Raw genomic sequence first — 15,858 nt, 5'->3', positions numbered from 1 at the left:
TATTTTTGTACACGATACAGGAATGACTAATATAACAAATTTAACATGATAAACAACTAAGCTTTCTATTATTTGGGACGTCCTTCGAAATACTATTTCATCGCAAATTGAAAATCTAAAAACCCAACATTATGAAATTGCCTTAAATTGAAGATTAATAACTGTTTTGACATAAAATTAACCCTGGAAATATAATTGAAAACGTTTGTATGTAAAGGTATTAAGAACTGCAGACCATATAGATCATATAAATTGTTCTCCTATCTTGTTAACTTTTGGTACTAATATGATACAAATATATACAAAAACTACCCAAACTTAATGATGTTCAAGATGAAAAAAGTGAGATTAGTAAAGAGACATTAATTTGTTTTAGAAGATTTCTTAGTATAATTTAAATTGAAATTAAATTGTAACTAAAAAGTTGTTATCTAATCTATTAGAACAATGCAACCTAAGTTTCCAATTTCAAATGCGAACTGTCAATATAAATGACTAGATTTGGTTACGAAGACATTTGATTTAATCGCAATTCATCAAAAATCACTTTTCTATGTTAAGAAAATTTATAGTAAAAAGGATAAACAATACAAAAATTTAAATCAAAACTTATTTTTAAAAATCAACGATGCACGATTTATACAAAATAACAATACAATGCGATTTCAAATGAACAGTAGTATGCAACAGAATAAAATCAAACAAAGTTATTACGTTTAAATAATACATCATATTGAATATTCGATTTTTTTAATGTGAAAATAAATGTTTCCAATTCAAATCGATGTCGAATACGAAAAATTCGAAATACCAGTGGGATCACTGTAAAAACTAATTCTAGCCAAGATTATGTTCTACTTGGGTAAGGTTGGTGTGCCGGTGGGAGGCAGGCGCATAATTCTCACCGCTGTTCTTGGACGACCAGGGCCGTCCAAATTCGTCTAACTGTCCACCCTCTACCGAGATTCCAACATCTGCACTACACTGATTTCCTGGTTCGTAGCGTGTTTGATCCGCAGACACCGTCACACAGAGCTTTTGCGTGGGCAGAGGCGCTGGCCAACCCTGGAGGCGTCCCGCGTGCCCATCTTCGGTAGCATCGCGTACTCTGCGGATGTTATATCTGGCGTCGCGGCATCCTCGAGCCTCAGCCGCTTCTCAGCCGCCCGTCAATTCACAACTCACCCCCTCGGTTAGTAATTCTGCGAAGTTTTGTTACTTTCCTTCTTATTTTTCTCATCCCAAATACGAACAAATTTCAGTGTGTAGTGCTTACACAATCCATTAGTGATTTGTACTCTGTGGTGATAAAAGTGCCCGTAGGGATTTAAGACTTAAGAAGATTTAAAGATTTAATAACTTCGTGTGGTAATAGGTGCGCGGGTACAATTTCTAAAATTCAAAGTGAAAACCATTTCTTACCTAGAACAAAAAAATTTTTAAGTGTAGAATGTTTGATACTAAACTTCAAATGTATATTTTTGCTTCGAGTTTTAAAAATATTTTACAATGAAAAATTTTTAAATATACTCTCATAGCAATTCTATCGATTTTTATTGTAACAAATTTGATTTCCAATAGTTAAAGAACAGACTATATTAATTTTTTTCATGGAATTCCCACATTCATGTTAAATTTATAAGTAGAAATACATTTTAATTTTCGGACGACGAACGAAGCAGTCATCAAAATACAAAATTATTAAAATCTATTTGTCAATGCCACTGAATAACCCCAATATGGATTTTGTTTCAGAGACAATAAAAAAGCAGCAATATGTGCGACGACGAAGTAGCAGCGCTTGTTGTCGATAATGGATCCGGTATGTGCAAGGCCGGTTTCGCCGGAGACGACGCTCCTCGCGCCGTCTTTCCCTCAATCGTTGGTCGCCCCCGTCACCAGGGAGTGATGGTTGGTATGGGTCAAAAGGACAGCTATGTCGGTGACGAAGCCCAAAGCAAAAGAGGTATCCTCACTTTGAAATACCCGATCGAGCACGGTATCATCACCAACTGGGATGATATGGAGAAGATCTGGCACCACACCTTCTACAACGAACTGCGCGTTGCCCCTGAAGAGCACCCAGTCCTCCTCACCGAAGCCCCCCTCAACCCAAAAGCTAACCGTGAGAAGATGACCCAGATCATGTTCGAAACCTTCAACAGCCCAGCGATGTACGTTGCCATCCAGGCCGTACTATCACTGTACGCCTCTGGTCGTACTACCGGTATTGTCTTGGATTCCGGAGATGGTGTTTCTCACACCGTACCCATCTACGAAGGTTACGCCCTTCCCCATGCTATCCTCCGTCTGGACTTGGCCGGTCGTGATTTGACCGACTACCTCATGAAGATCTTGACCGAGAGAGGTTACAGCTTCACCACCACGGCTGAACGTGAAATTGTTCGCGACATCAAGGAGAAACTCTGCTACGTTGCTCTGGACTTCGAACAAGAAATGGCCACCGCCGCTGCCAGCACTTCCCTCGAGAAGAGCTACGAGTTGCCTGATGGACAAGTCATCACCATCGGTAACGAGAGATTCCGTTGCCCAGAAGCTCTCTTCCAACCATCCTTCTTGGGTATGGAATCCTGCGGTATTCACGAGACCGTGTACAACTCCATCATGAAGTGCGACGTCGATATCCGTAAGGACTTGTACGCTAACAACGTACTCTCCGGCGGTACCACCATGTACCCTGGTATTGCTGACCGTATGCAGAAGGAAATCACTGCCCTGGCTCCATCAACCATCAAGATCAAGATCATCGCTCCTCCTGAGAGGAAATACTCCGTATGGATTGGTGGATCCATCTTGGCTTCTCTATCTACGTTCCAACAGATGTGGATCTCCAAACAGGAGTACGACGAATCAGGTCCTGGCATTGTTCACCGCAAGTGCTTCTAAGTATATTGTTGATCAAGAACCAGCGTCGCACGAACATCGAAGAAACATCACGAGCACTCAAGGGAATTGTTCATACGATCCGTCAGTTTTCCTTGAGCGATCATCATGCTGCAATAAAAAAATGTTTCCGAAATATCATAAAATCCGGATTATCATCAGATCTCATCGAATATTCATCGTCGTGGACATGTACGCCGCTACTCAAAGCGACCAAGTTAATTGCACGGTCGCTTCTTTAAAATTCTGTAACGGGCTATGAAGATCACATCACACCATTATGATCGGGGAAGTCGGCTAGGGTGTTGGTTTTCGATACAGAGCTGACTCGTGGAAGGCCATCCTAATCTGAATATCGAAACTAGTTTCGTTTACGTTATGCATTAAGGAGTTACCAAATACATCTTTCGACCATGAAAGGGATATTCTGGACACGTGTGAAGAAAACAGGATCTTTGACAGGATTGGACCGACTTCGAGGAAAGCTGTGCTTATTTCACTGTTACGGGATCCCTCCACCTTCAACGACAACTTTCTTAACTTTATGATATTTAGCCTGCTAACCAAAGCAAACTTACCATCAATATACTTCTATTTTAATTTATTTTGTAAATATTATACACTACATTGCTATATTGTTATACGATATCAAACTCAAATTAAATATACGTTATATCACACCATTATTTATACCCTGTAACTCCAATATCTTCAACCATTCGTTTAAATTAGTAGATCTGATGTCTTTGCTCAAACAAATCAGTACTTTCCCTCTGAGATTTTCACATTAAGTTTTCTCAACCGCGATACGTATCGTACCTTATGATTCTGAATTTTTATCTTCTCATTGAAACATCTGCAATATATATTGCTGTGTGAACATGCAAACTTAGATATGTTTTCCATTGTAGTAACTAAGGTTAGCGTGTACTTTTTCTATTACTTTTTATATCATTTTATGATACACCGAACATGAATATTAATGGCTTAGTAAAAGTTAGGTTATGAGACTATACTTGCGTAATCTGTATCTAAATGTAGGAGATAAAGTTACAAAATACTGAAATACACATGATACGTAAATGCAGTAACCACAAACTTCATTTAATAGCAACTTGTCAGTAAGAATTTACAGTCGAAATACACTAATAAAACGTATCAATGTTAAAAACAGTTTATGCACAATATATACATAAATTTATACAAGATAGAGTTGCTGTATTTTACCGACAATCAATCCCGAGTATTTCTTACCATGAACAGCAAAAAGCTGTACTGTTAAAATTGTTTTAAAATAACTATTGTTGTGACGTTGAACTAATAGATGACCTTGACCCATTACGACTAATCTACTTATGAACGATACCCTTTACTTTTCACTTTTTTCCAGCTGCTCGACACTCCTTAAGAGGAACTTGACTTAATTTTCAACCACGTAATTTGTAAAATATTGTTGCTACTGCCGAAGACTGTAATTTCTTGATGGAAGACATTTTATTGTATTTCATTGAAAGTTTTTTTCGTCAATAAGGTTTGTGGGAATACAAGCTTGGCCGATAAAAGTGAACCACGATCCTGCGATTTATTTTCGTCCCAATGCGTAGTCTCAAAATGTTCCTCCTACTTTGATATCTGGTAGAAAGAAGAATACATATCATGCAGGGGTCAAAATTTATCCTACATCAATTTCTGAACTAAATTTGAATGCGTTTGTTAATATGATTCCCATCGACTTCTAATAAGAAGTTTTAAGTTAGTGTTTGAATATTAAAAAAATTATTCATTAGTAGTCATTGAAAATAGCAGGTAATAAACATCAAGTTGGATGCAGATAATGATAAATGTAGAAACATTTTTGCACAAATTTGAAATTAGCTGGTTAAGGTACAATAAAATGATAATGTTACTTGCAGGAAACGGTACATTTTTAGATTTGACTGTTTCAATGTGCTTATACAATTACAAAAAAAGTGAAGGATTTAGTCTGTTGCAGAAAGTATTAGTCTATTTATAGGGTAGACTGAAGCCAACTAATGAATTTCAGTTAATCACGAATTAAGAAACAATACACTCTTTTTTTATATATTTTATAAAAATATAGAAGGAGAATCTGTTATGAACTTCTTTCTTCTACAATTTATAAACCGTTCATGTTCCTGATATTTGAAAAATTGTGAACTAAAAGTAAATATTTCTCTACATAGCAGATTACTTTTTAAGTAAGTATACGTACTAAATAAAATATTAAAAGGTAAATGTATAAAGACAGACAAAAAAAGCCTTCAGCACTCATAAAAAAGGAAATACAGAAAATTTAAGAAAAACCTTAAAAATCTATTTATATTGATAAGGTTACTTAGTATCTTAATAGAGAAGGAATTTCAAAGTAAAAATTAATTTGCGATCATTATTACAAATCAATGTAATTTAGCTTTTGTTAGAAATGAAAAAGGTACAATTACAAGTATTGTCTTAATATCACGAAAAAACAGTTAGTGAAAGTTAGTGAATTACTTATTTTTACCTTCTCTGTTTCTAATGTTATATTTAATGAATTAATTGATCACTTGTAGATTGGTGTTCAAGAGTATTCAAAAAGGTGAACTACATTTACTTCATTTACTTCTTCATTTACATAATTTTCCACGGAAGTAAAATGCAAATTTCTTATATTCTATGCGCTGGAATCTCAAAACAGGCAACAACAAACAGAATCCATTTCCGTAGCAAAGCAAAACCATCATATCTACTTGTGCATCTACTATGTACATAGCGAATATCTACTTGATGACTCCTTAAACCAGTAGTGTTCTCTCTCGCTGTACTCTATAGAACAAAGAAAACAATAAATAAACGAGAAACTCGATGATAAAAATGATCGAAGAACGTAAATTTCGCAATAAGTCGATCTATTCAAGTGGACGTTTACGCGAATAGATAAACGCTCCGCCACCCCTTTCCAAAACGGGCGAGGAAACAAAGTGTAGTGAGGGAGCCAAAGTTTCGTGGTAACGACATACATCAAGGATGTCTTTCAGAAGAAAAATGCATAGTAGGAGGTCAGAAACAAAGAAGAGACGAAAAATCGTAAGGGGAAGTGACATGAAATGTTTTGAAAGCGACGCGACGCATTTTCTTCGGTCCGCTTAGGGCCTGGGGCCGCCTAGTTCGGCGAGCGTCGCGACGCCACGCGAGGCAAGCCTTTTTCGTGCCTGTCGGGTAAGCACCATCCCACGAAAATGCGGGGGCGTTCTGACGAGAGCATATATTCGACGTCGCGACGCTCCCGAAGCACAGACGCCACTCCAACTCTGTCCCGTGCACGGTACGTAGAAATTATATATTTTCTGGAATTGTATGTCGTTTATCTGAATATCGTGAGCTACCTTGAAAATCTTCGTCAGTGTCGATAATACCGGGGTATAGCTTGATCGATTTCCTTAATCGATTCATAAATCGCTGAGATAATTCTGTTCTGTTGTCCGCAGCATACATGGTATACTTTCAAACTTTTATAGAAGTGATTGTATTTTCTTCTGATATCTACCTCTGGTATCTTTCTGAAACAGCAACGAAGGTTAATTGCATTTGTGTATTTGAAAGTAAGACCAGAAATTTTAACTTTGTGAAATGGACGTAACACGTTAATAGTAGGTATACTAAGAAACCGTATATTACAGACATGTTTTTCTATCAAGTTTTTATATATCTTATTTTTACTTTTTGAATTCTAATTTGATTTTTCTTTTCCAATTTCACTATAGTTCCATTCTGACTTTTCAATTAAATTTTCGCAGCACTTTACTATAGCAATATTTAAATTTTAATAATATCTTAATACAGAAAATATATAAAAGGTATACTTTATATATCTCTAATGTGTTCTGTATATTTTCTACTAGAATATATGATAAAATAATTTGGATACTAGAAAAGAATGTCTGTTTCAATTCTGCTTTATTCATATTTCAGACTAATATACTAACTTATTAGTATATTATTCTAATATTAGCATATTAGAATGATATTTTGCATACATATTGAAAACGTTTAATACTGTAAAAAGTTGCCAGTTTTTATAAATAACTTGAATTCGGTATAAGAAATTAATATTCCCAACTGATCGTAAATAGAAAAAATATTTAGTACGAGTTTGTCAATAGATACAGATATTTCGAAGTTCCAAAAAAATATGAAGTTTTTTTGAATTTAATATAAAATGTTTAATATTAGATTGTAAGAAGATACTTTATAGTAAGTTATTACAAATTTGATAAAAACATGAAATTGAAAGTTTTGTTATTAAATTATTCGATTCTAGAAGCTCTCAGTTTAGCGAGTATTAGAAAAGCTATTAAAACATATAATACATACCAACAATTCTTTAAAAACAGTAAAAGTAAATTTCAAATACCAAAATGTTTTATTTAAAATTTTAATATAATCCCGATATATATTAATCATGTTTACATTATATAATTGTTACCCTTCAATCTCCATATAAATAACACACCCTTCAAATTAAACTAAACTGGTGGCAAATCTTTCGTTGCTTCTAACAACTCTTTTGACGAATCAGAACCTAATATAGATTTTCAAGTTCTACTTCGAGGAAAAGCGTTTTATTGCTCGAGGATTTCTTCTCCTAGTTTTGAAATTCTTCTAAGCAGCTAACCGCTAGAGCCAAAAATAAGTGGTAAGGGGCAAATGGCCGGAATCTATCGTCATGTTTAGGCATATTTGAGGTCTTTGCCCGTGTGCGTAGCTCATCCTTTTGTGAGCAGAACATAATTTTGGCACGCGCGAACCTCGTCGTTATGCTTCACCCTCGTGGTCCGAGCTAACTCGCGGCGGACGAAGACGGTATTGCCCACCATAATCGTCGCTTGCACTTATTAGGGATCGTCCGTCGGTCGTACGTCTAAAGTTAGAGTTGCGGTGTACCGAAATAGTGTCGCGACGCCGGGGCCGCTTGCCTATCGCTTTATAGGCAACTGGGTCAATTCTGGCGAGCATTGACGCTTTCTACAAAGACTTCATCAAATCACTCGATTCTCAGTCACATAAAAATATCTACAAAAAAAAGTATATGCATTTTATTCTGAAAAGTGTTTAGTAATATTCTTTGTATTTAGTTGGAAAATATTATACTATATCATATATCATTAAATTATGACATATAATGTGCAGAATATTTTCGTGTACGTATAGTATTTTTCTATTGCTTTCAATTATAAGAGAATTCTACTTCAATTAATTGTTTTTTTTAATCCGTCAAATTATTTTAACTTAATAAAAAGCTTGATAAGTTTTCCATTATTTTTTTCCATAAATAATTTTCATAATATACGAGAGCAGTGAACATTTTAACGTTATAATAAGTGCTAAGTTGCAGGTACATTTTAATTGCTTAGTTTTTACTATACAGTAGAATATTTCATTTATCTAAAGATTAATACAGTAATAGTCAGAATACTCGCGTGTCAGTGATATACACCACAAGTCTTCAGAATTTGTATGGAAGAAAGCATATAGAATTTACAGACTTAACATCTTCGACAATATTAACCAGAATACAGATAGGTATTTGACGAAATGAAGTATTACAATGAAATTAAACGGCAATTGTGTTAAAATATTATATCAAACGAAATCAGAGTGAGGAACCAAGAGAAACCGTAATTTTTGTTACAGAACAATAGAAACAAAGAAGAATCAACATGTGTGACGACGAAGTAGCAGCGCTTGTTGTCGACAATGGATCCGGTATGTGCAAGGCCGGTTTCGCCGGAGACGACGCTCCTCGCGCCGTCTTTCCCTCAATCGTTGGTCGCCCCCGTCACCAGGGAGTGATGGTTGGTATGGGTCAAAAGGACAGCTATGTCGGTGACGAAGCCCAAAGCAAAAGAGGTATCCTCACTTTGAAATACCCGATCGAGCACGGTATCATCACCAACTGGGATGATATGGAGAAGATCTGGCACCACACCTTCTACAACGAACTGCGCGTTGCCCCTGAAGAGCACCCAGTCCTCCTCACCGAAGCCCCCCTCAACCCAAAAGCTAACCGTGAGAAGATGACCCAGATCATGTTCGAAACCTTCAACAGCCCAGCGATGTACGTTGCCATCCAGGCCGTACTATCACTGTACGCCTCTGGTCGTACTACCGGTATTGTCTTGGATTCCGGAGATGGTGTTTCTCACACCGTACCCATCTACGAAGGTTACGCCCTTCCCCATGCTATCCTCCGTCTGGACTTGGCCGGTCGTGATTTGACCGACTACCTCATGAAGATCTTGACCGAGAGAGGTTACAGCTTCACCACCACGGCTGAACGTGAAATTGTTCGCGACATCAAGGAGAAACTTTGCTACGTTGCTCTGGACTTCGAACAAGAAATGGCCACCGCCGCTGCCAGCACTTCCCTCGAGAAGAGCTACGAGTTGCCTGATGGACAAGTCATCACCATCGGTAACGAGAGATTCCGTTGCCCAGAAGCTCTCTTCCAACCATCCTTCTTGGGTATGGAATCCTGCGGTATTCACGAGACCGTGTACAACTCCATCATGAAGTGCGACGTCGATATCCGTAAGGACTTGTACGCTAACAACGTACTCTCCGGTGGTACCACCATGTACCCCGGTATTGCTGACCGTATGCAGAAGGAAATCACTGCCCTGGCTCCATCAACCATCAAGATCAAGATCATCGCTCCTCCTGAGAGGAAATACTCCGTATGGATTGGTGGATCCATCTTGGCTTCTCTATCTACGTTCCAACAGATGTGGATCTCCAAACAGGAGTACGACGAATCAGGTCCTGGCATCGTTCACCGCAAGTGCTTCTAAGCAATTATGCCTGATTCAAATTATTATTACTATCAATATTGTTATTGCTACACCTTTTCCTAAAATGTACCGTTCACTGCCGTACTGCTTCGTCTAGTTACGTCTCCGTTAGTTTGAACCTACCGGTAATATCTTTACGTGACGGTGACATATTTTTTTGAAGAACATCGTTTCAGCGTGTACTTCATCTTTTGTATATAAGTTTACATCTATGGAATAAATCAGTCTTATATTCTTACAACGAATCGAAACTCAGCTCTTCATTTTTCAATGTCCCGACTATGATTTGATTCTTTTTTAAAAGATCAAGCTTCAGCTCTATTATTTATACATGTAAAATGCCACAACATCCAATTGAACTTATAAAATAATATTGTCTTTTAGTTAGCTTATTCAATCAAAACGATACTCACTCTGATTATGATTAATGAATTATGCAAAAAGGGATAGGGTGGGTAATTTATTATTGGTACTGTACACTTACAGTTTCATAAAACACTTAATAAGAGTGAATTTGATTTTTGTAAATGTATAGTAGTAAGTTCTTTAATTAAAAATATTTAGAAAATTAACGAAAATGCGGAAGTAAATAAGGGAGTCAGGAGTTTTATATTAAAAAAGTGTCTAGGACTAAATTATTTATTAAATTCTCATATAAAAATCTAGCAGCACTCAGTGTTTGTCTCTATAGACGATGAATATTTTGGGAGAGGTAGTAGTATATGTACATCATCTACCATGCATGGGCTGAATCATTCAAGGGAATAACTCATTGCCTCTATCTAAGTTACCGAAAATATCCAACATCCTACGTTATCGTAAATTCTGTTGCCAATTAACTGAAGACAGATGCTCGCTGATTCACGACAATCACTGGTTTCTTTTATCCCATTATTAGTCTTTGCGTGTTGATACCTTGATACCTGTAAAATTTTCATCATTTCCTCGTTTATTATCTGTACCTATTAATACCACTTAATATTGTCAGCTACTTCAATTTCAATTCTATTATATCTAAATATTGCTATTTACTTATTTCTTCTTGCAGTAGCTTAGTTTTCTTACAAACATCATTATCTTTCAAATTAAATCAATAATTACTAGTACTACTGACATATTAATATCTATGTTCATAACATATTTTGAATTTTTACCGGTTTAAGCGTAAAAAAATGTATTCATCACCTTTAATCTTCTTATTTATCATTTTTGTGCACGCTCACAATACTTGCAAACTCAACCGGGCGAATCCATCACTGTTTTACGTATAAGGAATTCCGTGTGAAAGCCTCATCGCATAAAGACACGCCGTTTCGGGGTTGAAACTCGGCAATGCGAACCCACAGAATCACTTGACGCTTCTCAGCCGTTCATGCAAAAAGGTGGAGGGGATCGATGGTGGCTCGAGCTATATCGTCGCCCTGTGCATTACCAATAATAGATTTCAGCCTAATCACTAAATAATTCGATTCTATATATTTTTCATCTTCTACTTCATCGACTTCCAATATGCTATAGCATTGAGATCGTTTGACATTGAAAATTACATCACATCTTATATATAAACCATATTATTGTTGGCACAAAATAGGTTTGTGAAAATTCTTTCACTTTGAATCATAATTAACAGATTTATAATACACTATTATCTGTGGGATATAACAAAAAAAAAAGTTTATTGGATTTAACGTGTCAGAAAATGAAGAAAAATGATAAACTATTAAATTATGTTAACGTTAATCATATTTTGATTATGCTTTTAATAGGTCACGTCGATTTAAGTCGAACATGGGTATTTGATACATATAATATCATTATGCAAGTTTATAAATTATTTATAAAGGTATTCTAAGCGTTGTTGTTATAATATTAACTTGAGGATTTCAATGAAAGCTTCCATATTTAGTTTTTAAAATTACTAACAGATTTCCCAATAACCTCTCATGTACATATTCTTTTATTTTGTGCATTAATTATAGAAAATTGCAGAAGATAGAAGATTGCATACAATATGTACATTCTATTAGAGATTTCAATATTTTCTCCTTATTTGAAAAAGATTAATAAACAGATACATTGTTTTCACAGTTACATACGTTTATAAATATTTTTTAAAGATTTAAAGAACATTATGTTCAATAATTCTTATCGCAAGCACTTTGAGAAAATACAATTTTCAAACTGATCGAACAATTCCTACACTTCCATTCAGTTTTTGTAACAAATCTATATAATTTAGGCTACATAGTTTATTACTTGTATTTAGTGAATGATGAATCAAAATCATTTACACGGATTTGACAAAAAATCAGTGATAATACCCGATCAGTACCTTTCGGTCCTTGGTAATTAGCACCCAACAAACGACGTCCCTGGCGCATGACGAGTCCTTATTTGGATTGGGGGGCCGTCGGCCGCCGCCTCGGCGCGACGCACGGCGTCTCTCCCTCTCGGCGTCGCTGCTTAGGGCGGCTAAGGACTAGGCTGTAGCGGCAGGCTGGGACGAGTGTTAATACACGATAGATTTCCATCTAAGGGGCGGATCGCTATTTTCGGCTGCGAACCGATATGGATAAAGGGACCCCACAGAGCCGGTACTGTGCCACTCACCGCTCTCGGTCTCTTGCACGACGTACGCCCTAAGCGACCGTTGCCGATCTTTCGACTTAATTAGTGAACGGTAAATTGAACGAATATCTCATATTCTGCAAACCTTCGTACATCATACAGTGTGCTAGCGGCGAACTTCTTTGCTTGATTCTTCAATTAAAACGAAGATGATACGATAAATCGTGTGCTGCTTCGGTCCTTCCCAATATTTGGATAAAATTATTGGCTCGGTACAATTGCGTTAATACAGTGAATTCATGAAGATATTATGTGTATTCTATTCGCCGTATGAAGTGATTTCAGAACCGGAAATCGGCGTCAGCCACGTCAAGAATATACAAGGACCGAATGCAGTTACGATTGTTCGTTCCAGGACGTCGTTGCTTAATCTCGAATAATGTGAAGTGACATTACTTGAATGTGATTTCAATGCTTGTGCTTTTGTAATTACTGATGTTACCAACTCAGTAGGATATTTTTTCATAACTTACAATTAGATACTTTTACTATAATAACAACATTCAGTTTTGATTATTATAATCCTGACTAACTGTAATCAGTACTCCTTTTCTAATGAACAATTAATTGCTTATATTAGGGTTATTTTAAAAGTATAGTTTCAAAGTAAAATTCATGAATTTCTCATTAGACTATGGAATTGTACAATATTACTAAAGTATTATTTGTTTCTTTTTCCATCACTAATAAATAATTTATTATTTTAAAAACATCGATGATTATACCAAATAACTTTGTTCATAATTAATTCATAACTGATCAACTATTTTATCGCTTCTTTGATATTTTTAGGTTAATTTTTCTTTACAATTTGTACTTGTGTGCTGCAAAATAATCGCTAATTTTTATTATTCAATTACACGAATATTATATAGTTATATAGTAATGTACACTGAAGTTTCAAAAGAATTGTTTCACCTAAGTTTCAATGATCTAGCTTTACTATTTGAGATTATAAGTAGATATAAACCAAGCCTTCTTAATTCTATTCGAAGTCGAGCTTTGTCCTGAAAGAAGATTCTTTATTTAAGCCTCTACTACTGTAGAACTCTATCCTCGTTGAACGTTCGACCATTGCCTTACAGCACATGTCATTAGCTATACTAGTACTTGGAAATAAACGTGGAGCAAAAGCCACAAACAAATAAGTAACAATCAACCGTAGAATATGTACTTTCAAATATGATATCCACGTACCAATAAGATACTATCGCCAGTTCTGAGTTGCGAGCGTTCTTCGAGTAATTCACTGTACCTTATTTTTCAAGTATTATATTATTTCAAAAATTATATTTCATTGATTATAGTCCAGTCATGCTTTTTAAAAATTAACAATAGTTTGATAAATTAATGTTCGTGTAAATAAAAAATGAATTTTACAAATTTAATTTCTATAAATCTGATTAAAACGAACCAGTCAATAAAATTCAGACTTATTTATACATCTAATTCAATATTTACAGAAAGAAACACTAAAACCAAATCAAGATGTGTGATGATGATGTTGCGGCACTAGTCGTGGACAATGGGTCCGGTATGTGCAAGGCGGGATTCGCTGGAGATGACGCACCTCGTGCTGTCTTCCCCAGCATTGTTGGCCGCCCGCGTCACCAGGTGCGACAAATTATAGGATCACCATTTGTTTAATTGCAAAACTGCTGAAACAATCTATCAATAACATGTAACATTTTAGGGTGTGATGGTCGGTATGGGTCAAAAAGACAGCTATGTCGGTGATGAGGCCCAGAGTAAAAGGGGTATACTTACCTTAAAGTATCCTATAGAACACGGTATCATCACCAACTGGGATGATATGGAGAAGATCTGGCACCACACCTTCTACAATGAACTGCGCGTTGCCCCTGAAGAGCACCCAGTCCTTCTCACCGAAGCTCCCCTCAACCCAAAAGCTAACCGTGAGAAGATGACCCAGATTATGTTTGAGACCTTCAACAGCCCAGCGATGTACGTTGCCATCCAGGCCGTACTATCTCTGTACGCCTCTGGTCGTACTACCGGTATTGTCTTGGATTCCGGAGATGGTGTTTCTCACACCGTACCCATCTACGAAGGTTACGCCCTTCCCCATGCTATCCTCCGTCTGGACTTGGCCGGTCGTGATTTGACCGACTACCTCATGAAGATCTTGACCGAGAGAGGTTACAGCTTTACCACCACGGCTGAACGCGAAATTGTCCGCGACATCAAAGAGAAACTTTGTTACGTTGCTTTGGACTTCGAACAAGAAATGGCCACCGCGGCTGCCAGCACTTCCCTCGAGAAGAGCTACGAGTTGCCTGATGGACAAGTCATCACTATCGGTAACGAGAGGTTCCGTTGCCCAGAAGCTCTCTTCCAACCATCCTTCTTGGGTATGGAATCCTGCGGTATTCACGAGACCGTGTACAACTCCATCATGAAGTGCGACGTCGATATCCGTAAGGACTTGTACGCCAACACTGTACTTTCTGGTGGTACCACCATGTACCCTGGTATTGCTGATCGTATGCAGAAGGAAATCACTGCACTGGCTCCATCAACCATCAAGATCAAGATCATCGCTCCTCCCGAGAGGAAGTATTCCGTATGGATCGGTGGATCTATCCTAGCTTCTCTGTCTACCTTCCAACAGATGTGGATCTCTAAGCAGGAATACGATGAATCTGGCCCTGGCATTGTTCACCGCAAGTGCTTCTAATGTGTTATACCGAGCAAGGGGATCAACGATTTTTACCTGCTTTCTTTTCTTTTTTTTCTATTGACACTCGTCAAGTTCGAGTCGTGACCTTCCCAGATGTGGACGTATTGGGGTTTAGTAAGAAGAAAGAGAGAAGGAGGTAGACATTGAAGGAACGAGGTTTGGGAAATGAAAATTACTGAAGTGCCTTTATTCTACACATTTATCAGACTGTACTTTACTTTGTAGTTTGTACAACATGACTGTTTGTTATTAATGTTAATTAATTTATTGATAATCATTGCAACAAGCCCTTTTCGGACCTGTAAACATGTATACATCGATTACATGCACACGTATACGTTTGTATACAAAGAAAGATTGTCTTGGAATCGTATGCGCACGTAATTTAGCATTTGCAATAAATACGGATTGGTAATCGACGATAGTTTTGAATGTACACTGAAAAACCATAACCAGGCACGTCGACGTCGGCTCATATTGCTGCCTGGCGCATTGTTCTTATTATATCCTATAATTAATGGTAATAAAACTATATTATATAATACAATGTCGGATTATGTAAACCTTATCGTATATGATATCTTTGGAGAATGTTTAATATGATGATATAATGCTGACGAGCAAATAGTCATTTTATTAATTGAAGAAAATGAAGAAAACTATTGTGTTTTGGGTTCTCGTGGCATTTAAGCTTCAGTTACAACATAGTTGGCATATGCCCTATATGTGTGTAATTTTATACGTTTATATTTTTACTATCTTCTAGTAAATAGT

General features: G+C 36.7%; 3 protein-coding genes and 1 long non-coding RNA gene across 6 annotated transcripts; 3 read left to right on the top strand and 1 right to left on the bottom strand.

Moving 5' to 3' along the window:
* The first annotated feature begins 1,037 nt into the window (after positions 1 to 1,037).
* Positions 1,038 to 3,059, top strand: LOC143178402 (actin, clone 205-like). Its single transcript, XM_076377039.1, has 2 exons — positions 1,038 to 1,192; positions 1,756 to 3,059. Exon 2 carries the CDS (start codon positions 1,777 to 1,779, stop codon positions 2,905 to 2,907), a length of 1,131 nt encoding a protein of 376 aa, XP_076233154.1. The 5' UTR covers positions 1,038 to 1,192; positions 1,756 to 1,776; the 3' UTR covers positions 2,908 to 3,059.
* A 429-nt stretch (positions 3,060 to 3,488) lies between these two features.
* On the bottom strand, positions 3,489 to 12,237 carry LOC143178422 (uncharacterized). Of its 3 annotated transcripts, none has more exons than XR_013001784.1 (6): positions 12,088 to 12,237; positions 10,941 to 11,176; positions 10,547 to 10,678; positions 6,291 to 6,460; positions 5,429 to 5,730; positions 3,489 to 4,536 (listed from the first exon to the last, which is right to left on the bottom strand). It is a non-coding gene; the product is annotated as an uncharacterized LOC143178422 (long non-coding RNA). The 3 variants fall into 3 exon arrangements; XR_013001785.1 differs by having other exon boundaries at positions 6,291 to 6,464; positions 10,568 to 10,678; XR_013001783.1 differs by having other exon boundaries at positions 6,291 to 6,464; positions 12,088 to 12,235.
* On the top strand, positions 8,610 to 10,000 carry LOC143178409 (actin, clone 205-like). Its single transcript, XM_076377051.1, has one exon. It carries the CDS (start codon positions 8,625 to 8,627, stop codon positions 9,753 to 9,755), a length of 1,131 nt encoding a protein of 376 aa, XP_076233166.1. The 5' UTR covers positions 8,610 to 8,624; the 3' UTR covers positions 9,756 to 10,000.
* A 23-nt stretch (positions 12,238 to 12,260) lies between the features above and the next one.
* LOC143178415 (actin, muscle) lies at positions 12,261 to 15,623 on the top strand. The gene is made up of 3 exons (XM_076377065.1): positions 12,261 to 12,435; positions 13,847 to 13,997; positions 14,077 to 15,623. Exons 2-3 carry the CDS (start codon positions 13,872 to 13,874, stop codon positions 15,079 to 15,081), a joined length of 1,131 nt encoding a protein of 376 aa, XP_076233180.1. The 5' UTR covers positions 12,261 to 12,435; positions 13,847 to 13,871; the 3' UTR covers positions 15,082 to 15,623.
* The last annotated feature ends 235 nt before the right edge of the window (positions 15,624 to 15,858 follow it).

The sequence above is a fragment of the Calliopsis andreniformis genome, chromosome 1 (assembly GCF_051401765.1).
Source record: "Calliopsis andreniformis isolate RMS-2024a chromosome 1, iyCalAndr_principal, whole genome shotgun sequence".
Classification (NCBI taxonomy): domain Eukaryota; kingdom Metazoa; phylum Arthropoda; class Insecta; order Hymenoptera; family Andrenidae; genus Calliopsis; species Calliopsis andreniformis.
Note: the sequence above shows the minus strand (reverse complement) of the source record. Positions and strands in the feature narration are given on the sequence as shown.

Coding starts and splice junctions, on each gene's coding strand:
- LOC143178415 (XM_076377065.1), top strand. CDS start 13,872: ATGTGTGATGATGATGTTGCGGCACTAGTCGTGGACAATGGGTCCGGT. Junction 13,998..14,076: donor TTGGCCGCCCGCGTCACCAG/GTGCGACAAATT, acceptor GTAACATTTTAG/GGTGTGATGGTCGGTATGGG.
- LOC143178409 (XM_076377051.1), top strand. CDS start 8,625: ATGTGTGACGACGAAGTAGCAGCGCTTGTTGTCGACAATGGATCCGGT.
- LOC143178402 (XM_076377039.1), top strand. CDS start 1,777: ATGTGCGACGACGAAGTAGCAGCGCTTGTTGTCGATAATGGATCCGGT.